We start from the raw sequence: 24,144 nt of genomic DNA, 5'->3' as shown, positions 1-24,144 counted from the left end.
ACCGGTAGGGCACTCGTCTGCCATGCGGCCGACCCAGGTTCGATTCCCAGCCCGGGTCATTTGCCTGTCTCCCTGTCTCTATCCCCATTCGCTTCCTATCCACCTCTCAGTCTATCCTGTCAAATAAATTCGTAAAAGACCAAAACAAATCTGAAAAAAAAAAGTTATCTGTCAACAACAGAGTGAACAGATACATCCCATGTGAAGTGAATCGGCTGCCTTATCCTGCAGCCATTGGCCGTGATGTTATATCAGTCACGATCCCAGAGGGAGAGCTTTGGCCATTGGCATTCATTGATTTCCACCTTCAACCCCACCTACAATACAGCTACTGCTGCATGCCACCAAAAGTGTATTGAGTTCAAACAGTTGATCTTTGTGCCTTCACTGATTCAGATCTCATATTCGGTCACTGCAGCTGAGGACATGAGTACGAATGTAAGCATACAATTATCAGAGATTGTGAGTGGTAAGTTTCACATTATCAATCATTAAAAAAATCTTTAGTTTAGCCTTGAGCAGGCCACACTCCCCTCGGCGCTGTGTGTGCGTGTGTGTGTGTGTGCGTGTGTGTGTGTGTGCGTGTGTGTGTGTGTGTGTGTGTGTGTGTGTGCGTGTGTGCGTGTGTGTGTGTGTGTGTGTGTGTGTGTGTGTGTGTGTGTGTGTGTGTGTGTGTGTGTGTGTGTGTGTGTGTGTGTGTGTGTGTGTGTGCGTGTGTGTGTGTATGCGCGTGCGTGTTCCACATGTGTGTGTTAACCTGTGCGGTTGTGCTCCATTATTACACAATCTCCGCTTGCAAATTTGCTGCTGTCAGCTATAGCTAATTAAAATTAGCAAGCCAAAGGTCAGAGACTTTTTATATGGTATTGTCCCTAGAGGCTCAATCTGCTAATAACAAAAGACAGGGATTGGTAAGCACCTTTGTTAGCAGCGGGGGGTAGGAGTGTTTATAATTATATACATAGATTATTACAGAATCGGTCATAATCACCAAAATATGTTGTAGGCTAAGTATTGTCCAACTCTTTAGAAGTAGGCCCACTGTACTTTGATTTGGCGACACAGATTCTCAGAATAACTTGCACAAAGTGCCCAGTCTAGTACATAAATGCTGTACAACCTTGAGCAGAGTAATACAGTGGCTTCCAAATGCAAAATGTGTCGTTGGAATCGGATAGGATTTTTTTTTCCATTGGTCAGGGTCTTGATGTTGACATGTCGCAAGTTGCGGCTCGCAACCATGTCATGATAACTGCTTAGGTGAAACACCGTGGCTTTTAAGACGTTTGGTAATGCATAGTTTCTAGATGTTGGAGGAAGCCGCTGTTGCTTTCACAGGGCAGAGCCAGAGAAAATGAGGCACTTATCCATGCATTGTTTATGCTTGCAAACAAGTGTTGGTGTTCACCGTGCCAGCTAATCACGAAGATTGTTCCGAAGATAAAACAGCACGCTCAAAAATGTCAGACACTCAACATTTCCCATTTCTTGCCATGGTATTTGTTTTCTTTGTGTGTGTGTGTTTTGTTTCTGTTGTGTTTTTTTTTTTTTTGGAAGGAGGTGACCCAGTGATGACTGACTCGCCACACTCATTACCCGTGAAGAGTGCTGTGCAGACAGCCTGTCATCTGTCTCAATCAAGACTGACCTGCGCGCTTACAAATTGCCATGTACCACACACACTTTGCAGGAAAAAAAAGAGAAAGAGCGCCGGCAAGCTGGACTAAAAGCTGAATCAAGGGGGGAAAAAAGGCATCAGTAGTCCACCACACAGCGTTCTTTTCCCCTTTCCCCCATTCCCCATGCTCCCCCTGGTTGGCTCTTGCCTTTGACAGTTTTAAGTTATTCCCTTGCCCTGGCAGATCATCTTACCTTATTTATAACTGAAATAAATTGGACATAAGTAGGACAGGGCTCTGTGCTTTTTTTCACCAGAATAACTGGCATCAAGGTTGTAGTAGACTAATGTGGTGTTGTGTTCATGGCGGGGTCAGTGTAAGCTTTTCATCAAAAGTCTGTGTCATTGATTAGCGAAAAATCACACCGGCACAATAGCCAAAGGAACATTGACTGGAGACGGATAATGAAGAAAGAAAGAGCTTATCCGTGACGTTTATTTAAATGCTCACTCATCCTTCAGAAAAATAAACCAAGAGTAATGTTGCTCTTATAAACAAGGTGCAAAAACCTGTTTTGGCACCTGCTGATGGCAAATAATTGGTCCAAATAAGCACAAATTTAGTCTTATTGTTTTGCCTGAGAAAGATGTCCAACATTGGGACCATTTTCACCTAAATTGCTGTTGCTGGGGCGGTTTTGTGGCGTAACATTTTGCAGGTTGTGGCTCCATGCTGTCGGTAAAAGGTTGGAAAATGATTTCGGCGCAGGCAACCTTCACAACACATCACGCCCCTAATTGGGCATAAAAATATCACCGGCCCCCTCCACTACTGGCCTATCCCCCCATCATGCATCACTCTCTGGGTGTGAACCCGCTGCTGCACTCAAAAGCAGGCGGGCATCTGTGAAAATCTGTCTGTTTTACAATACCTCAGCTTTGTTTTGCTGTTTTGTTTCTGTCTAGATCCTTTTTTGTTTCATCGGAACAGTATCACTGTACAGTACATCTTCCTTTTTTCTCTGTGTTTATAAAAAGATGAAAAGGGAGATGTTTTTGTGCACATAGCCTAATAAGTGACTGGTTTAAGAGTTCAATTGCTTTTAATTAGTTCAAACGTTTTGCCCATTTTTTGTGGGCTTTGATCAAACATTGCCTCTCGCTTCTGTTTGTGTGTTTGTGCGACTGTGTGCTATTGGCTGAATATATCCACTTTACGTAAAAAAGAACTATTGGCCATTCAGGAGCTATGCATGCTTTTAGCCACTTCACCGCTGAGCTTAGTCATGTTAGCTATTTTCCCCATCAATTCTGTGCTTGAACAAGGAATGCCTCAGCTTGTCCTCTCCTACAGCCATCAGCAGAAAGCGGCCCACACACCCACCCACCCACCGCTGCACGCTCACACACAGGCACACGCGCTCCGTCCGCGCACATACACAGACCCCTACATTTTTCTCTCAGCAATCGCCCAGTCAGTCCATGCGGCGACTAAAACCTTGCTTTTTCGCTGAGCAGACTGCGCTATCTGTCATACTTCTAGGTGGGGAACTGGTGAAAAGAGATGTTCAAAGAACAATCAGTGTTTTTTGCCGGTAATGCAACGGACGGCTATTTGTTTTCCGTAATGGCCACCGGGGCTTAGAATGGACTTGGGCCACCATGACATGGTCTGTATTTATGGCACATTGCCCCCCTATCGAGGAGTGCAACCTGGAGGTGAACGTCTGTCTATGTTTGAGTCTTTTGTTTTTGTTGCAGTTCTGATAAGTGTCCCATGCAGTCACAGTGTCAGTAAACTTTTTTTAATGCGGCATCATTCAACGTTGTATATAAAGACTAGGGGTGGGTATTGGCAAGGGGTTCACGATTCGATCTGCATCACGATACACCACGATGCCATGATGCGATACTATCAGGATGCATTGTAATACATGTATTATTGTGATGCATGATATTTACTTAATTCATTTAATATTTTCACCTTTGCTAACATTATAAAATATAAATATAAATAAAAACTGTGATAGCTTAAAATAAGAAGAATAGGTTTCAAAACACATACAGTATTAACATGTGGTTGCTTTCTAGACTAAAGAGTAGAACTTTGAAAGGACACAACACGATACTGCGGCCTTGCATCGCGATTCAGTATTGTGACCGCGTATCATGATTAATTATGATTCGATTCAATATCGTCACAGCACTAATCAAGACTGTGAAAGACCGTGAACGATTACAGTAAATCATTCTAAACTTGAGCACAATTTGAGTTACAAGGTAAGATCCCGATTCAGTACAGTAACTGCTGATTTACATTTGTTGGAAGCGTGTTGTGCTCTACTTTGAAACATAATTGCATTGGAACATGGGACCATACCCCGGCGCACACATATATCCAAATACCATTTTCCATAAAGTTGCTGTTTTTCTTTTCTTTGAAACAGCATTGCTTTTGTTTATCGCCCTGGATAAAAGAGTTAGCCTTGGAAACTGGATTGGAGAGTAATTGTGTTTCGTTGACGGCTAGCTCTGTAGTCCTGAGCTCTGACACGTGGCGCGGTTATACTAAGAGACAGAATAGCAGATGGCATAATGGGAGCAGTCCAGGAGTCGCAGGCATCATTACCATCCCTCAAACCTCACGGCACGCCAACACCCTGCACTGCCCCGCCACACAGCCTCATGGCAACACCCCGCACAGCAACATACAGTAGCGAACCTCACTGCTACTCCACACAGCCCTGGGCTCTCACTGCCTTTGAGTTGTAAGCCGGCGGGCTGCTCTCTTCTATCATGACACACATGCAGGAGCACGCACATGCACACACACGTATCCACGCGCGCGCACACGTACACGCACACGCACACGCACACACACGCGCACACGCAGGTTTGCACGCATACACTCGCACACACTCACGGTGAATCCCATTACACCCCTTAGCCCTACGCCTTTCCCCTTTGCCTCCGTTTTGCGCGTCCACGTGTAGGGGTAGTGGCATCCCGATTCTCGTTCAGACAGATGGGTAGGGGTACGGCGAGGGGCTTTCCACCCCTCCGTGCGGAGATTTTCCAACACCAGACTCCATGACGGAGGGCTACGACAGGTTTCCCTGAATGCATTGCAAATTCGTTTAAAAATTGGCGGCAAGCAGCGGCACCCACAACAGCACACAAGTTTAAGTATTTTCACCGCAATTGACGGTTTTAAAGTGGTAATAATTATTCCATTGTACTAAGTTTAACATTTACCTAATGTGTGATGGCCCTTTTCTCCGTGAAACGCACATGAAAAAAATAGCTTTTAACGTCAACCTAATGCATGGAATTAGTGACAGCTGTGAGTGTCATTCCATGATTGTTGAGGGGTATCCCAATAGCGGTTGCGTTTCAAGCCCTACACCTTACAGCTTTGTTGGAAAGCACGAGGGGCATGGGGAAGGTGTAGAGATTAGTAATGGGAAAGGCCCTCAGTCAGAGAGTGGGCATCTACGATGTATGGTAAGTTCAGTTCCTGATTATGTAATGAAGTGGTTGGCCATAATTAACATGACGCTCAGTAATCCGTGACAAGCCTTGCTGATCAATCACGGCTAAAGCTTCCTGTTTTGTCATCAGTGTGTTTGTTTCTTTTCCTTTTTGTTGTCAACAACGTGCTGATGCATCTTTAGCTACCTGTCTCATTTGTCCATAGTTTGCTTTTAGCAGCATGCCACACGGTGTCCGTCTGAAAGCAAAAGACCATGTATTTAAGACTGGCAGTCTCAGACAGGGTTTCATGCAAATGCTCAGGATCATGGTGAGCAATGGATGATTACCATAAACAAATTAGGAGTCATTTCCATAATGGTGTGATATCTTATCTTAAAATTACATGCACTGTTAAGCTTTCATATTTTTTGATTAATTGCCTCTCAGTGGAGTTTTTAAAGAAGTGTTTGTATCACGACCAGTGTTCACCCATCTTTAAACGGCTTCCCGCCTTTTATAGCCATAAATGGATGTCAACTACACTGCGATGTCACTCAATAGCCTGAGTGAGTTAAATGGAAGTTTACTTAGGATTTAAATATAGGTAGTAAGTCATAAAAAAGGTGACCAGTTGCAGTGTATTTGACAATGTATGTTTATGTGTATAAGGACTAACATTTGTGCTGTAAAGAAATCTAAAGTACATTATTCGGGCATGCCATGCAGGAAGCATAGTTGGTTCGCTGTGAGTTACATTTTAAAATGCACATTTTCTGCCTTTACTGGTATTGCCACTGATATCAGGAATTTAACATTATTCTCTCAGTGACAACTTAAAACCATTTTGTAATTTAAAGTTTGCATATTCTATATACAAACAGCAACTAAACTGTTGTGTATATTTTTACGAAAAGATGACAAGATTTTGATCTCATCCAGTGCAGACATAGTAATAGACTATAGATGTTTTGTGTGGGAAATATTTTCCTATTACACCATGGAAAAACAACTCACATACACCCAGATTGTGACATGGTTTGACAACAATCATTTCCTGAGACAAACTTGCTGCATGAAAATTGAAAAAAAAAGGATTCCTTCCAAATGTGGTGGTGGTGGTGGTGGGGGGTGTACTGATTCACCTTTTGTTCAGTTCAGATCAAAGGCCGTCATGCATGCTGAACATCAGTAAGTCTTTTCCCTTTTGAATGCCGACATCAATGGGAATGTTCTCCTCCAGAGATACTAGCGCTAGGCTCGCCTCCATTGTTTGCCTTTTCCCTACACAAGGTTGCGTGTCTGACGAACAACCATACTGGAAGGAGCCAATTATTTTAGATATGTTAATTCTCTCTCATTAGTATATCCACAGCCTACACCTCCGCATGACAACATTGTCTTGCGTGTGTTTCGAGTCAGACTACCTACCCCTCCCCCTCCCCCACGACAGCAGCGGGAAAAGAAGAAAACAAACGGGAAAAGTAAAAAATGTGGAGTTAGGAGTTTGTCAAGGGAGCAGCGGAGCTCATGTGGCGTTGTGCTTACCTGCAGAATAAGTGGTGGCAGAGCGGAAAGGGATAATTCCATTGGGCAAAACAGTCTGTCAGTTTGTGTGGTTTGTTTCCATGTCTGACACCTAATTAAGGGATTTAAGTTGGTTTGTTTTTTTCATGGACTGCTGCTCGCATGGGGAATTCAAAATCTCTCGGAGTTGACTGAATAAATGCTCTTAAGTGAGTTGTATATTATGAGCTCGGCATGGGGAATGATTTTATCAACACCTGCAAAAGTAGTCGTTGTTGATGTTTACTCATGCGCTATTACAGGTCTTCTCAGCGAACTATTGTTGCTTTTCAGGCCACTAGCATATGTCAAATGAAAATGTACTTCCGTATAAAAAGGACTGAGGATTGATTTAAAAAGCAAGAGAAACCACTGAAGAACGCATTCAACTTTGGTTTGATGTGGTAGTCACATGTTTCTTGTGTATTCTTCCCTGAAATACAAGCCTTTTTGTCTGAAATAGGCTACAAGCATTTCATTTGTATTCCTATTTTGTCCAAAAGGCAGTCAGTGCAGACGATTGTGTGCCAAAACCGCAGGTCTCTCTCTCCCTTGGCGCCCCTGTCTTCATCAGTGGTAGCCTACTACAGTACACCCGCTCTCATGTCAGCCAACTGAGCACCATCTTGAAAAGTCCTCCAGGACAAATATTTATCCCAGGAACGTCTGGCGAGATTGCAGAGGGATTGCCCATCATGATGGGCTTTCATCATCGCAGCTCTGCCAAGAGGCGCAGGACCTCACCTCTCCTCCCCCACACTAGTTTGCAAACTCCTTCCCATCCCTACCGTACAAGCGTCTGTTTTATATGAGAAGTGGAATATAAAAATCTTAACAGACACTCGAGACTTGGCTCGCAAAACTTTGAGGACCAGGCAAATTCTCACACAAGGTTAGCCAGAACCACACAGGGAGATTTTTTTTTTTTAAAGATAAAAACACAGCTACAGTGCATCTCCAAAACTGTAACAGTCTGTAAGCTACCTTCAAATGTTCCTGGTGAAACAAAGTAGGTATTTGTTTATTTTATTTTTTTAATATATCTTTTTGGGCTTTTTATGCCTTTATTTGTGACAGGATAGTGAGAGAGGGACAGGAAACGAGTGGGGAGAGAGAGACGGGGGAAGGACTGGCAAATGACCTCGGCCGGAATCCGGAACCCGGGTCGCCAGCAGAGTAACCCAGTGCCCTACCGTTAGGCCACGGCAGGGCCCAAAGAGGAAGAATGCTGCTCCTCCCGTATAATAGCACTTGGTTCATTTCATTTCCACTTTCAGTGCTGGGATATTAATTGACTCTTCTTTACCCTTTGATTGTCACTGGCACAAGAGACAAATGGCAGCGGCTGCATAATGTCCCAGGGGGGGCTGTTGAACGTGCATGGCTCAACAACAATCCGGGGTCAGCCAGTCGGTCAGGGGCAGCCGCTGATCCGGGCTAAGCAGTTCAGCCGAAAAGCTGTTTGTAAGAATTCACTTTCTTCCCTCTCAGCTGTGCACATGCAGTCCGTCCAGGGCACCGGTCCAGATAGCATTGGGGAGGAGGAGGATGGGAAGGGAACGTGCTGCTGATCTGGTTTTAATCCAAGCCCTGTTTGAAACCACATGACAGGCCAGTTCTGCTCCGTCCGACAAAACCAAGCATCACACAACCACTTTGCGATAGAAATCGATGGACATGACGTGAAGAAAAAAAAATAGCTTCTTTTGCAATTGAGATTTTTTTTTTGGTGGGGGGGGGGGGCGTGTTTCTCTTTCATGCAAGCCTGAGTGTTGCCCTGCAGCGGAGATTATGTACTCCTCACCACCAGAGATGAGTGCAGGGGGGGGGGGCAGGGCTGGATTAATGCACAGTCTAGATATGGCTGCAGCCTAGGGGCCCCCCACCTGCCATGGGGCCCCAGATTGGTCAAAAGTGAGAGATTGCAGAATTATGACAAGATGCAATATTGAAATATTCATCTGTCATGTTGAGTACAGTTGGTAGACGCGTTGTCCCTAATTCCTAGCATGTAATTATGACACTGTCCGTGTAAATTTGTCACAAAATTTACTTTCCGAGGGGCCCCACATCAACTTGTAGCCCAGGGGCCTCAGGCCATCTTAATGCGGCCCTGGGGAAGAAAGAAGGAAGAAGGAGAGGAAGGGGAGAAAGCCTCCTTTTCTGTGGTGGTGCCCCCCTCACACCGCTCTCTGCCACTACACCATAACCAGGACGCGGCGTGTGGGTGACAGGAAGACGTGTGACTGGCCTCACCTCCATAATTGGAATATGGGGCTAGCAGTAGTAGGTGTGAAGTAATGGGATCTAGCAATTTTCCTGGCAGCAGTCAGCCTCCGAGTGGCTGTCAGAATTTATATAAAGACGAGCTGTGTATTCCACTTTGCAACTGGGAACCTCTGCATTCTAATAGTGCAGCTGTAAGCGTTTCAGTAATTCAAGGTGGCGTCATTAGCTGGCTATTTATTCATCCCAGGGCCGGGGAACACACATAACACTACAGCCCATCTCTCTATTCCCCCTTCTTGCTCTCTCTCTCTCTCGCTCCCTCTCTCTCTCTCTCTCTCTCTCTCTCTCTCTCTCTCTCTCTCTCTCTCTCTCTCTCTCTCTCTCTCTCTCTCTGTAGCTTCCACCCCACTCCACACACACACCCACACACGCACACAAACACATATCCACAAACACATGCACGCACGCACACACAAAACGCACACACACACATGCACGCACACACAAACACACACACACACACACAATAGTATACAATCACACACACACAGAGATGCCTGCAGGGCTGAAGCGATGCCGAAATTACAGCCGAGTGGGCAAACGTGACAATCACGCCGCAGTTAGTAAATTAACCCACAAAAGGAAACAACAGAGTAAACCAGTCCAGCTCGCCAGGGCAAGATTTATATAGTCCGCCTGTTAACTTGTTGACATTGTTGTCACATTTCAAGCCAGCATATCCATCGCTTGAGAAGTGGATAATTGGGAGTCGAAATGTTATTATTACAACAGTTTTTAACGTGGTTAGGCGTGTTGAGAAATATATATATTTTTTGTCAAGGCTTAGAAGAGGCAGCAAATGCAATTCATTTTTTTCATATATGAAAACATACCAGTCACAAAACCGACACAAAATGGCAAAGACATCTCGTATTATCACAAAATAAAAAGTGTGAAATAGATAGGCGACCTTGACGGAGACTCAGACAAAGACAACAGCAACCACAACACTCAGTAGGAACAACAACAACCCTTAAAAAAACAATAATGAATTCAGAGGTTACAGATTAAATAACCGTTGCCATCATTATATGCTCAGTTGAAGACCAGAAGCTTGTTCTTTCACTGCTGTTGACCCAAAGCTATTACAGCCTGTGCATATTGAGTAGAATAGCATGCTATTTCCTGAAGCTGTCTTCTCTGCCTCGCAGTAAACCACAGTGTTTTTCCCCCTTTAAATTGGTCCGGTCCATTTCCCTGTCCTATGGTCCTTAGAGATTTACTTACTTTCTACGGATGTCCTCCAGGTTTTTGTGTTTCCTGGGAGCCTATCCATGAGTTGTTTAGTATTCCGATCACACACATCTGTTTCGACTACAGACATGGGGAACACCTCAACACCAAATCACACCACAACCTGCTAACGCACCAACCTCAGGTCAAAATGAGGACTTTCATCTGTTCAGATGCTAGGCAATAAGTCTGCTTCTGCTGGCTCCAAAACACAAAAACAAACAAGACATAAAAGCCTCCATGAGATAAGTTATGGATTTGAATAAATATTGTTCCCTTTTTTCTGGGCTAATGCCCAAGTGATGAGATGGAAGAGGATGTTATTACTTGGAAAAGGGCCTGTATATCACGACTTGTCTGGCATGGCACCAGTGTCAGCTGTAAGACTTATTTAATGGATGTTGTGTCAAACTTATCCACTCTGCTGTCTCCTGTACACATTACAGTTTTTTTCAATTGCTAACAAGCTTTTGTCCAAACCTCAGCGACATTTGCAAAACTCTTAATACAGTTAGCACACCAAGGGCTTTCCATTGCCATACAGTTGACACATTACATGCCTTTTTCACACAATTAGCAGTCAATGAATACAATTCTTTGTGTATATTTAACAGAGTGTGCTTTTGAGAAGAAAATGAACAGTTTGGCCAATTGTGTTTTTTAGGTGGTAGTCTGTGTTAAGAGTTTAGAAAAAGTATCCAAAGTATGGGTAAGCGCTTGTTAGCAATTGAAAAAAACTGTAAGGCCGAGGGGGTTGGTGGGGACACTTTTCATGCACGAATGCATTGCCATCCGAATTTCATGTCAATTTTGCGTGCGGTAGAGCATCAGACACAACATACGCAGGCGCATGCGTACAGTGCAATACTGGCAGAACCGTGAGGGGGGGCTCTTCTGAACTTCCATGTTGAGGTAACAACAGAGTAAAAAAAATGATGGAAAATATTAATGAGAACCCCGTTGGGCATCTGCCCCCCACATGAAACCTCCAGTATCGTGCGTTGTGCTCTGATCGTTCTGAAGCAAGTATGTGCACTTGGTTGCACACGGTTGTGTGCGTAATTTAAGGCTCACAGCAAGCATGCACAGCAAGGAAGCGTGTGTGTGTGTGTGTGTGTGTGTGTGTGTGTGTGTGTGTGTGTGTGTGTGTGTGTGTGTGTGTGTGTGTGTGTGCGTGTGCGCGTGCGTGCGTGCGTGCGTGCGTGCGTGCGTGCGTGCGTGCGTGCGTGTGTGTGTATGTGTGTGTATGTGTGTGTGCACTTGTGTGTTACATATTGTTATACATGCTCACTGCTACACTGTTTTTATACTCTCACGCCATGCATACCATCTTCTAGCTGGAATTATTGATGCTATGTTTCATGCTACATGTATGTAGAAGAATGGTCTGTGTGTGGGAAGAATGATCAGGCGGATGGCAATGTTGGAGCACAATAGGATGCAGATATTTGTCCTGCTGAGTGTCTTGAACCTTTGGCCCATTTTGAGAGCACATGTTCTTACAGTACAAGGAGGAAGAGACTATAGGAGGCATAGGAGCAAGTGCAGAGGGACATGCACAAAACACGCAAACATGCACAACATGTATATTGCACGCTGTGTGCACATCAAAAACAAAACTACCACAGCAAAACACCACAATGCAAAGCCTGAATTCTCCGAGAAAAAAAGCATAGACTGCCAAAAGCAGCCAAAGCACCATGAAAACCAGAGAATATTTTAGCAGCCTAAAAAAAAGAAACAAATTCTGGTTGACTGAAAGACCCAGCAGGTCGAGGAAGGAACTGACACTAGCTGAATAGAAGAAAATAGCAGGGAGGGGACAGGTCCCTTTCAGATCACTCGAGGTCTCATAGGCAGCTCTTTGGGTCTCCTGCAGAATACCTGATTGTGATTGAACGTTGGTTCACTCAGCAGCACCTTGTCATCAGCACAGCAGGCTTCCCCCAGAAGACACGTTGTCACTTTTGAGTGGCACTGTGACTAAAACATTCTCCCATAATCAGCATTTTGTCAGTGTCAAGTAGTCTGATTTTTTGTTCCTTTATTTGCCTCACTGCAACTTATTCAGTCTTGGAGTTTTTTTTCTTTCTTTCGACAGTCACCATCAATAGGGTAGAGAGACATGGAAAGCTACACTTATAGCTGTCTCCTGCATTCACTATGAGACGTGTTCATGGCAAACAATAATGGCACTGACAGATAGCAGACGAGAAGGGAGAAAAGGGACTAGATCCAGCTCGGATGTGGACCAGACACGAGCTACACAGAGCTATTGTGTGAACACACATAGGATGCCTGGCTGCAACCCCCCTTTCAGCTCTGATCAAAGCCTTCTGCGCAAGCTAAGCTGGCTCTATCAGCCTTGGCGATGGTGTAGGGTTTCTCGTCCTGTCAACACCCGATAAGTGTGATAAGCTCCAATTGGGTATCGTTTTGCTCCACTCCTCCTAATAGCTCTTGACTGTGTCATGGAAAAAGAGTAGAGCTTGTCAAAACAGTGAGCAGTTTATTTCGGCAACATGCAGAGACAAAACATATAAAACAATAAGGTAGGCCTATGTAGCAACCACTGACAATTCACACTCCATAACAATGGATCAATAAATAACAATTGCACTTTCACACAGGGTACATAGCCACCTGAAGGCCTCGCAGTAAAAGCTCAAGTGCACCTGCACTTTACACCACAGTAAAACAAAAAATACAGGCCAATTCCTGCTGCCACTCATGCTGCTACCCATGTACCCCAAGGGGAAAAACTACTGCAGATGATGGCAAGGCAGTAATGGTTAAGTACATTGTAATGCTAGAGCAGGTAGGAACATATTAATGGCATGTTCTGATAAAAGCTGAACCATAACTGACAAAAGTTCATGGGGAAATCGAAAATGGCACAAATGTTGGTGTGTGCGTGCGTGCATGTGTTGTGCGTGCATCAACAGCTAACAGCTGCTAGGGCAGTGGCAGCTGTGAACTTCATGACTTTATTTTTGTGTGTTGATAGTGAAATTGTTTTGGTTACACTTTACTTGATGCCGGTGTCATATGCATGATATGACAGTGTCATAATAGTGTCAAAACAGTACCATGACAGTCATATCAATGTCATAAACGTTTTATGGTTGTGAAAGGTGGACATTGTTAGGGTTGTCTATATCATAACTGAATGTCACTTAATGGCAACAGTACTAAAGCGTTTATAACATGAACATAATGTTTATGACACACGTTATGGCACTGTTATGTCATACCTATGACACCGGTGGCGCCAAGAAAAGTGTGGTCAATTTTTTTATCGGCAATTAATGTCTTTATTTTTGGCAACAATAAAAGACTGTGCTTGATGGTCTACAGTGTAAGAAAACGTTGTGAGAATACAATACCCAACTGATGTGAGTTTATCATGCCATAGCAAGCAGAACATGATCAATTTGGTGCTGTAATTTGTCCATACTTAGGTAAAGTAGTATAACTTAAGATGACATATGGACATGGATAATTGACCCCTCTTCATGAGCATACAAATCTAAGATTCATAGCAAAGAAATATTCATTTAAAAGGACTGGATTATGGTGTAACAGAAATCGTAATAATGAACACTTTGGCAAAATTTGCATGTATGTGCCTCTTTTACAGAATAATGAGCAGTCTTGTATTGAATCAAGTTCAATTATTCAAATTGAAAATCATATATTCTTCTCAGTATGTGTGCTTACAAAATAGGTTCACCGAAGCAATGCTTCCCAATTTTTCAGTAACATAGTCCTAGCTTACGCAGTGTGATTTGTTTGGTATGTATTTCAAAATGTGTGTTCAATAGTCAGAGGTACTCTTGTTCAGTGCGATGCAGTTGAAGAAACATCCTGTCTTCTCCTGAAATCTCTCCGACTCATACAGTAGATTGCAAAGTCAGCATGGTCGGATTCCATTAGTTTGGATTTTTTTTATCTTGCTAAAACAACCCCCCTCCACCCCTTTTTTCTCTTACTCTTTCTCTCTGTATCTCTCTGCTCTTCTCTCTTCCTGCAGTTCCTCCCAAGATACACGACATATCATCTGATATAACGGTAAACGAAGGCAGCAATATTTCGCTGATCTGCACAGCCACTGGCAAGCCGGAGCCCACCATCTCCTGGAGACACATCACTCCATTAGGTAAGTCCAAACAAACACTCGTTTATCTTTCTAACCATCGCCGGGGAAAAAAGAGCAGATTAAAAGAACAGGCCCGAGGCTGTTGGGTGCTGAATGAGTCGCCCAGCTCCACACAGGCTCAGCGACATCGCTACCATTAGTAAAATAGCAGCTGAAGACCCAGATCCTCTCCTCCTCCCCAACGCCTAGACAACTTAAACTTGAGAAAAAGAGAAAAAGCTATTTTCTTCGCACTGTTGCAGATGCTTTGCTAAACATATAAATAATGCCGACATGGCTTTATTTATTCATTTTCTCATCTTTTTTGTGGGCTGGGGGATACATTGGGGTTTTATCGTGTGTCCCTTGGTCTGATGCTTTCGGGATTGTACCTCTCTCCCACAAGCCATGGTAAGCATATACATACCACTCTACTGTACAGTATATGGCATAACAAACGATTTATTGTGAAAACTTTTAAAGAAATTCTTGTGTGGACTTGTTTACCTCATGTTTACTTCATTCACAATATGGAGGGAAACTTTTGGCTTACAGTAGCTGCTGAGATTGAAGTTTTCCGCAGTGAGAATGTGTGTCCTGCTAAGGGAAGCCAGAATTCTCTGTCTGACTGCTGTACAGTACATGTTGATGCAGCAGGTTTTACAGTGTTGTCTGGCCCAAAACAAGGAGTAATATTGTTGTTAACCCTCTGCTGACTGCATATTGTAAAATAATGTATTTTTTGGTTGAAAAGGACAGTGAGTGCACAGAAAAAAAGTATGCCCTCTGTTATGCCTTCGAGCAGGCGGTGAAAACAGATTAATAAAAAGAAGAAAATAGAAGACACTAGGTCATGTTGAAGAACTTTGGATTAACAGTACATTCCCTGGTAACCTGGACTTTGTTATTTAGTTAACCTCCGGCGCCAATGGAGTTTTTTCACATCCGATCCACTTCATTCGAACCCGTGACCTCTTGGAATGTCAGTCAGGCACGCTGCCAAGCAGGCTAACAGCCACAGATGCTAACGTCATCACGCCGGCGTGCCTTTTGACACATCAGAGGGGCCATGTAAAGGACAAGGGTTACACCAGGCCCTTCTCCTAGAGCTCTCTCTCCTCTGTCTCCCTTTTCACTTGCTCTTTTCCCTCCCCTTCAGTCACAGCTCTCCCTCTCTCCCTCCCTCCCTGACTCGCTCTCTGCTTCGCTTGAGTTCTTTATATGCTTGTCCTGGCTAACAGAGTTATCATTGTCCCAGCTTTGTCAATAACATTTATGAGATGGTGTTAGAATCTCCCTGCTCGCCGTTATTGTTTGTGGAAGAACCATTGAACTGATAACCTGATCATCAGATGGAGGCAGTGTTACGATTTTTATTTCCATCGTGTTATCAGGACTGGGGGAGATCTCTGTACTGGCACAGTGCCTCATATGAGATGGAGGACGAGTAGACAGACAGTCACATTGATTGATATCACGGCCCATTGAGGAGAGAGAGAAAGCAGCAGCGGTCCCCGCAGCACCTGCATTTCAGTCAGCAGCAATAGCAGTCCAACCAAGCCATATCCTCTCTCAGCCTCTGAGAGCACTATTCACAGCCTTTTCTACCTCCAACATTTGAGATGTGTTATTCTGAAGTCTGACCACTAAGATTTTGACTTGCTGGACACGCTGAGGTTTGTGTATTGTTGCTAGGTTACACAATCTGTTCCATCTTTTCCGGCTGATATCTAAACCACAGCTGAATTATGTCCGTTGTTTGAAAGCAATGTTGCTATGCATTATGGAAAAAGACAAAGGTTCAAGGGTTGATCAGATGGGAGGCAATTTGGAAGGCTTACGAAAAATTGGAGGGCCCTTAGTTATAATCTTCAGTCCTTGCAACGGGTCTTTCGAATTTGGACAGGAAATGCAGCAAGGCTTCTTGTAACGGTCAAACTACTTGTCACCCACATCATTCCATAAGAAAACAATTGAGTTGGAGAGCCTGTGAGAGGAAAAAACACACAGCTGCCTGAACTAAAACAGCCACATTAACGGCACACTGGATTCACTCAGAAGCACTTTGCCTACGCAAATTGCCACTGTGTCAAAAAGCAATCACAAGAGTTAAAATTGAAAGCCTTACTCCCAAGGGCTGAATTTGCCTCGGCCTACCTTTGTGAATTTGTCTTTTTTCTTTTTGGCCCATTCGTTTGTTGTTCATGTTGTTTCCTCACAACTTTTAGGCAGGCGTGCCATGCAGACATGGTGTAAAAAAATGAAAGTAGTTTTCATTCTATGCCCACAGCAGTGCTGATTAATTATTTCACACACAATGTGTTTTTACAAACTTTAAATAATAAATAGACTTTGCAGGTTGCATTTTTTCTGGTAGTTGGTTATGGTTCCATAAAAGTCATTTTTTCGTTGTGTTTCTCTCTTTCTGTAATTTCATGACAGTTTGAGGCAACTCATTAATGCTGAAATCCAATTGTTTTTCCATTGTATATAAAGGCAAGAATAAATCAGCAAAAATATCCTTATGCTTTTATTTTCTCTCCGAAATCACTTCATTGGCATTCAAGGTCAGAAATCTATGTGATGGTCTTGCTGACGTCACTGCACAGACAGCAGAACTGCGGAACCCTTTCAAATAACGTGCATAGTTTGCCCAGACACAGAACATGCTTTGATTCGCTGTTCCTTTGTGACCCAAAGCCCGGGGATTCAACTTTGACCCTTTGAATTTGCTGACTAAAATGCCATGCCACGGCAAGCACATCCTGCCTCCAATAATGTTGCTTTGTTTGTGACGGTATGCGATGAGCATAACATACAGTGTGCACATACTGAAGACAACAAATGTATTGTATGCAGTATGACGTTTATCTACCGCATATGCAAAATGTAGAACTAATAACACCATGGCTGAATAAAGTGCCCAGAAGTGTGAAACTACAGCAGGTCTATATTTAATATTTTCTTAAAGTGGTATCAGGATCCCATATTAAATTTTGGATTTGTTTTGGAGTCATTAAAATCTTTACCTTTGAGGATGTTAGCGCTGGTCAGCGCTCATGACTCATTCCTTTTGTGTAATGAGGGATTTGGAGCTCATTAAGGGCGTCTTAGAGAGCGTGGCAATTTCCTTTCCAAGTTCTAATCTTTCTGATAAGCACGGGCTGAGTCGTGGAAGAATGAACAGGGATAATAAATAATGAAGTCAAAGCAGGCGGACTAAAGCCCAGGCATGAAGAAGAGCCGTCCATTTGGAACCCGTTTGCTGGACTTGGCAGCACTGGGCTGCAGATCTTTTGCTAAATCCAAAGCCACTTGTGGCTTGAAGATTCTCTGTCAGAGGGTCTGCAGTATGCCTTTGAAAGAGCTGTGAATGTTTGTTATGTCATTTTCCAGGGTTAATTTAGCTCTTGCTACCCCAGAGTGGGGTTTCTAGCATGCCTTGTGTTTTTTTTCTGCTGAGACACAGTGGGTCCTACCTGTTTGAATTAATTAGTATGGTGCTGAGTGTGCCACTATAGTCATTAACAATGTAGGGCGGAATCTTAGCAGCAGTTATTCATCACGTCAGGTAAAATACAGACCCCCTAATAGAGTAAGATGATAGTGTGCACCATTTGTTATTTATGTTACACAAAGTAGCTGCTAAATTGCCCTATTTATACTCCTGTTTGTGGATACCCAGCAAATAGAACCTTAGAAGTCTATTTTACTTTTTGGAGATCGTCATCAGTGTTTCACTCCTTGGCACTATTCCACCAACAGCGTTAACCCCAAATCCGAGCTCAAGTCACTAAACTTAGCTAATTTGTGGACAGAGATCCATTCCATTAGTCTTGCTAACATGAAGCTCAGCTGAGTTACCCTGGTAATGTATGCTGCAAATTAAAACTGCAAGGTCAAAGGCTAACTACAAGGTTTAATAAATCAGTACTACAAAGACTTTCAATCTGTAGGAAACAGAGTGACAATAGAACAGTTCTGCATAGGTGCAGCCGATATTCACTAATGGAATGGCTTCAGCCTCAAGTTAAAGCTGCAGTTCATTGAAACTAACTCAGCTTTTGCACTTAAACACAGCTAAAGCACTGTCTATGTCCATACTGTCTTATGTCCATGTATGAGTACTGTCTATGTCTATACTGTCTATGTCCTTACCTAGATTAGTCTATGTCTGCATGGGAAAGCAAGAAATGTAATTTCAAATTCTTTGTATGACCAGTGCATGTAAAGAAATTGACAAATAAAAACCAACTTGAACTTGAACTTAAAGTCAGTGCTAATGATGGAATGATTTTGTTTGTTTTGTGTATTTACTTACTTATTTGCTTGTTTTTTTTTCCATTCCTGCTTTCTATTATCCTCATGGGAAATACAGTAGGATATGTGCTGCAGTTGTCTTTCTTCAGCCAAGAGAATAAGCATTACATTTTCTGTGAAGCCTGCACATGAGTAGATTCAAATTGATAACTTATTCCTCTCACGGATCCAGCCTTTCCTGCATACAGCACCTCTCTTTTTTCACTATTTGTATCTTCTTTCATTGAGAGTGTTGAGTTTCGGATTCAGTCAAGGAATACTGTTTAATTTGCTTCAGGGCGCGTCTAGGGCAAAATCTCCAGTTTACTGTAAGAGCAACATAATGATCAGCCGTAATCAAGGACGTTGTGGGAAGATACTTTCATTAGCTAGCTTAAGGGGGGCTTATTGTTCCGTTACCTTCCTCAGGCCCTACTGTACCTTATATAACCAAACAGAGGCAGACATATTGTAAGCTTTAGTGTAAATCAAACTTAGATTCATAGTAGTGAAACTCCTGGCATGGTGAGCACCTTCCAATCCATGTTCTTCTGTCGTACATGAGTAGTTCTAATGGACGTTCACCCTGAACTGGGCCAAATCTGTTCGCAGCATCTGTGTGTCTGAAATAAAAATGTCTACAAGTGGTGCCTTTTCTGCATGACATCACTTCCTCTTCCTCTTGCTCACCTAAGGCGTTGTCATCTTCTTGTCGCGCTGGTGGGGCAGCTGTTTCTCCCGGAGAAGTCCTCGGGGTATATTCTGATCTCACCTGCTGCTTGAAACGACTGCAATCTAAAGCCCATCACCGAGAGCCGAGCGATCTGCTGTGTGACTGTCTAGAAGATTGCACATGACAGCGCGGCACCACTATCTCACTGGCTGAACACATAGAACCTCAACACCATAGTCGGGGGTTTTTTCCAGCTCATGTTCCCCTGTGTGACTCCTTAAATCCATACATCCGACAGGCTCAAAACTCTTTTCTCTTTCCGCGGTGTTGTGTTGAGTCTTCCGGGATTCACAGGTTTTGATTGTTTACCAAGGGGTCAGGGGGGGTGAAATGGAAGCAATGCCACATACCAGTGGGCTTCAGACAGTATACACACAACACCGGACCATAGGTGCCCCAGACACTTCACAAGTCAGTTCCTCTTGATTTCTCGTAAAGAAAGAAAGCACGCTGTGACACCATATTCTTTCACTGTGTCACGTGTCCTTGGGCAGTTTTAGATTGCAATGCACTCTTGTTTAGGGTGATCTGTGATGTTGTTTTGTCCCTCCGTCCTCATCGCAGCATTGTCCAGCTGTGTGCCACTGCAGCTTTAGTGGTGTTTTCCGTGTCAATGCTTAGAAGGTCTTCTTAATAAGCCATATACTGACGTTCAAGCGTGAGGCTGCCAGAGCTGATTTTTTTCCCTTCTTTTTTTAAACCCCAGTAGTCGACTGCAGCCTGTGCCTTCGAAGGGTTTAACAGCCGGCTGCTTATGTAACCTACTGGGTTGGGCCTTCACCAAATCCACAAATTGTATTAAAGGCCCGTTCATGCTTGGTGTGAGAAAAATTGTGGTGTACAGCTGGCTGTTGCTTTATGGATAAGACAGGAAGCCCTGTCTGCAGGGCCAATGAGAGCTTTGGCTGGCCCCGGGACAAAGACATCTGAAAGGGCTCCCCACCCAATACACAATGTAATAATGAGGATCCAATTCTGGGCCCCCTCTCTCCTTGGGCCTGGGCCAAGTGACCCCCCCTGTCAGCTTCCTTGCCCGGTCTGGAAAGCAACAAAGCCCAATATGAAGAGCTCAGCTGCAGAAATTACTTAACGATTTTATTTTAAATCCAGCCATGATGTGCTTAAAGATGTTAAGTATGCTGTCTAGATATTGAATGGTAATGTTGATATTTTCTGCATTGTGTTATCATTTGCTTATGATTAGTCTTTTGAGCTTGTACAATGCACTGCATGGTACATTTTCCAACTCCGAGCTACATGTTGTTTGGAAGTTAAGAGAAATCCTTCTCTCTGCCTTCTATATAAGTAAAAAAAAATATGATGTTTTTTACATTGTGTAATCATTTGCTTAATGATTAGTCTTTTGAGTTCGTACAATGCAATGCATGGTACATGTTTCAACTCCGAGCTACATGTTGTTTGTAAGTTGAGAGAAATCCTTCTTCTGTTTAAGTAAAAAAAAAAAAAAAACGCAAGGACTCCTCTGAAATCCCACAGCCTCCTCGTGGAACTATCAATGTCACTTCCAACTGTTTTTTTTTTGTTTTTGTTTTTTTAGCAACTGCACAGATATTTCAACTATTTCCATTTACAGTACATGCTTATCCCTTTAACAGATTGCCCCAGTGGAATTGTATTGGTGGCTTCTGCTGAGCTAGCTCTGACTCAGGCGCAGCGAGCTGATCAGTATGTGTGCTTGCTTGGGGTTTACCTTGCTCCGCATCCAGGCCCATGCCCCGCCACCAGCTGCAAAAAAAAGAAGAAGGATATAAATAGATTTCATGCCGAGTAATATTGTTGGGAGGATGTTCTGACCAAGCAAGATCCTATTTTTTTAATATATTTTCCTGTTCGTATTTATTTACCTACTCGTTCCAACATAAGCACATTTTCAGCCTGCTGTGTGCTGTGCGTTTTTGGACCAAATCCAGACAGGAGATAGACATGTGGCTCCGTCGTAGACCTGGGCAGACCTGGCAGCACGTGGCTTCCCAGGTGAAAAACCCATATACTTAAAGTGTACTTTTTTTGACCGTACTTAGTACAAAGTGTACTATTTTCGGCGATTTAAAGTGCGCTTCATTGCACTATTAGTGCGCTGAAGCACTACTAAAGCAGTACTTCAGCACACTTGCAGCACACTGAGGATGCTAAATTGGCACCGCGTTTGGACAACTTTAAGTGCACTACAAGCATACTTTTGAAAGTATGCTCCAAACACGCTTTTCATGCATTCGTATGGCATCAATAGTGTGCTTGAGTACACTTCTATAACATTTTATTGTTACTAGAAGTACAATAAAAGTATATTAACTTCATGCTTCTTTGGACTACATTGGAACATTTTAAGTATGTAAAAAGTATATCATATTAAGTATTGTAAATATATAACAGGTATGCTTGAAGTATATTTACAGTACACTCCCAAGTACAACGAATAATATAAATGTAATACTACAATCCATGCTGGTTCTCAGAGTTTGTACATTACACACAGCCACATGTTACAGTAGTGATACAGTATGCATGCCTAGCACAACTGACATTTACAATCATTGCATTGTTACAGAGATTTCGGATACACATTTCACTTTATTTCATTCACCTACCTGCAGTTGATCACTTTTGGTGATCCTCTATTCTTTGTTTGAACAACTAGATCCAACTTACCTCCCACCATGCTTTCATAGGAAGTGTGAGCCTATATATACCAGAACATATACGTGACCATCATAATGACGGTGGGAACATGGCCATTTTTTGTGTACCACTTTAAAATGTTAAAACTCCTACAATAAATGCAGAATATAACAATGAGTAATATTTTCATGCAAACCAAAGATATTCCTTAGAGGTAAATGGCTTTCTGTTTGAGAAATTTAGCTCCAAGAAGTGCATTGCATGATGGTACATGCATGATGATGCATGATGGGTAAATGCACTTTGTGTAAGCACACTTTGAATATATTTGGATGAAGCACAATCATGGTGCACTTAGAAAAAGTATACTTCCAATATGTTAAAGTGATTTACTTTAAAGCGCACTATAGAAAATCACACTTCGAAGTCACTTGGGTGAAGTATAATCAAAGTGCACTTAAAAAAAGTGCAATTGCAATATGTTATTAAAAAATACACTTTTAGTAAGTTCACTATTAGAACACTATTAGTATATTCCTCTAAATACACTTTAGCCAAACATCTTCTAAGTGCACTTTATGTATGGTTCGTAAAGTGTACTTTCTTTGAGAGCAACTTAATTACATCTAATTTTAAGTACACTTTAAATAAGCATATTGTAAACATACTTTTTCTTAGCACAAAAAGTGTGAGTGCGCTTTTAACATGCTAAGTACACTTCAGTCGTGCTTTTATTGTACTAAATTGAACCACTTTTTCACCTGGGTTGGCTGAGACTTCGGTCTTGTCGATGTGCTCGCATCTGACTTGGCGAGCTGGCCTGGTCCACTCTGTTGTTTTGTTGTCTGTGTTTGTCGGTTAATTTACTAACTGCGGCGTGATTGTCACATTTGGCCACTCCACTGTCATTTCGGCATCGCTTTAACACTGCAGGGATCTTTGAGTGTGTGTGTGTGTGTGGTGATTTCCTAGTTTTGCTGATTCATTACCATTAGTGCATGCGATTCTTTTGTTAAGAGGGCAGGAGGTAACAAAGGACATTTCAGAATAACCCCTGTGGCAGGCACTCCTTGCCAAAACAGTACTTTCCCTCAGTCAGAACCAAACAACAAGTCATAATTCCCACAACTAATCTGGTTTTGTCTGACTCGTGTGTGGGTTGTTTTATTTGAGTTTTGCTCTTACATCAAAAATATAATCCCTATAGACTGTCTTGGACTATAGTATCATTGCAGGGGTGTACATTATCTTGTCTTAAGTATTCGTGCCGATTGTGTAGTCTTCCTCGATTCACCATGAAAGATGGACACCGGATTACTGTATATTTGTTCTTTTGTCTTTATTGTGTAACATCAGCTCATGGATCATGAAGACAGACACACACACACACACACACACACACACACACACACACACACACACACACACACACACACACACACACACACACACACACACACACACACACACACACACACACACACACACACACACACACACACGTCAGCCTCTAGCCAGCAAGGCCACTGACAACCCCCCCCCCCCCATCCCCCACCACCATATCTGCGACTGAACATTCCACCTGCACTACTATACTTGTGACTGAACTTTCAACCTGCACTAACTCAAAACATGCACTCACACACACACACACACACACACACACACACACACACACACACACACACACACACCACACACACACACACACACACACACACACACACACACACACACAAGCACACTGCACTTTCTGCACTAAACCCAACATACACACACTGACACACACACACACACACACACACACACACACACACACACACACACACACACACACACACACACACACACACACACAGACACACGAACACACACACAAGACGCACACCGCACCTTCTACCTGCACTAAACACATACACACACACACACACACACACACACACACACACACACACACACACACACACACACACACACACACACACACACACACACACACACACACACACACACACACACTGCTGCTGGTGTACTTGACAGACCTTTTTATATTTATTTTCTTCAAAATGCTACTATTACCATATCAGAACGCTATAAAGGACTTTTTTTAGGAAAAGCACAAAAACACAACAAATACCTCTTAATGTATGTCCTCTA

At 43.0% G+C, this 24,144-nt stretch overlaps 1 protein-coding gene across 1 annotated transcript in view; it reads left to right on the top strand.

The window, feature by feature from the left end:
- The window catches only part of negr1 (neuronal growth regulator 1), a 143,567-nt gene that overhangs the window by 38,670 nt on the left and 80,753 nt on the right, over positions 1–24,144 (top strand). Inside the window, exon 3 of the mRNA XM_063201719.1 lies at positions 14,211–14,336. Within this exon, the coding sequence (XP_063057789.1) occupies positions 14,211–14,336 (126 nt within the window). The remainder of the gene's footprint in view (positions 1–14,210; positions 14,337–24,144) is intronic.

Source organism: Engraulis encrasicolus, chromosome 6, assembly GCF_034702125.1.
Source record: "Engraulis encrasicolus isolate BLACKSEA-1 chromosome 6, IST_EnEncr_1.0, whole genome shotgun sequence".
NCBI lineage: Eukaryota > Metazoa > Chordata > Actinopteri > Clupeiformes > Engraulidae > Engraulis > Engraulis encrasicolus.
The sequence above is the reverse complement of the archived record's forward strand: the minus strand, read 5'-3'. Positions and strand labels throughout refer to the sequence as shown.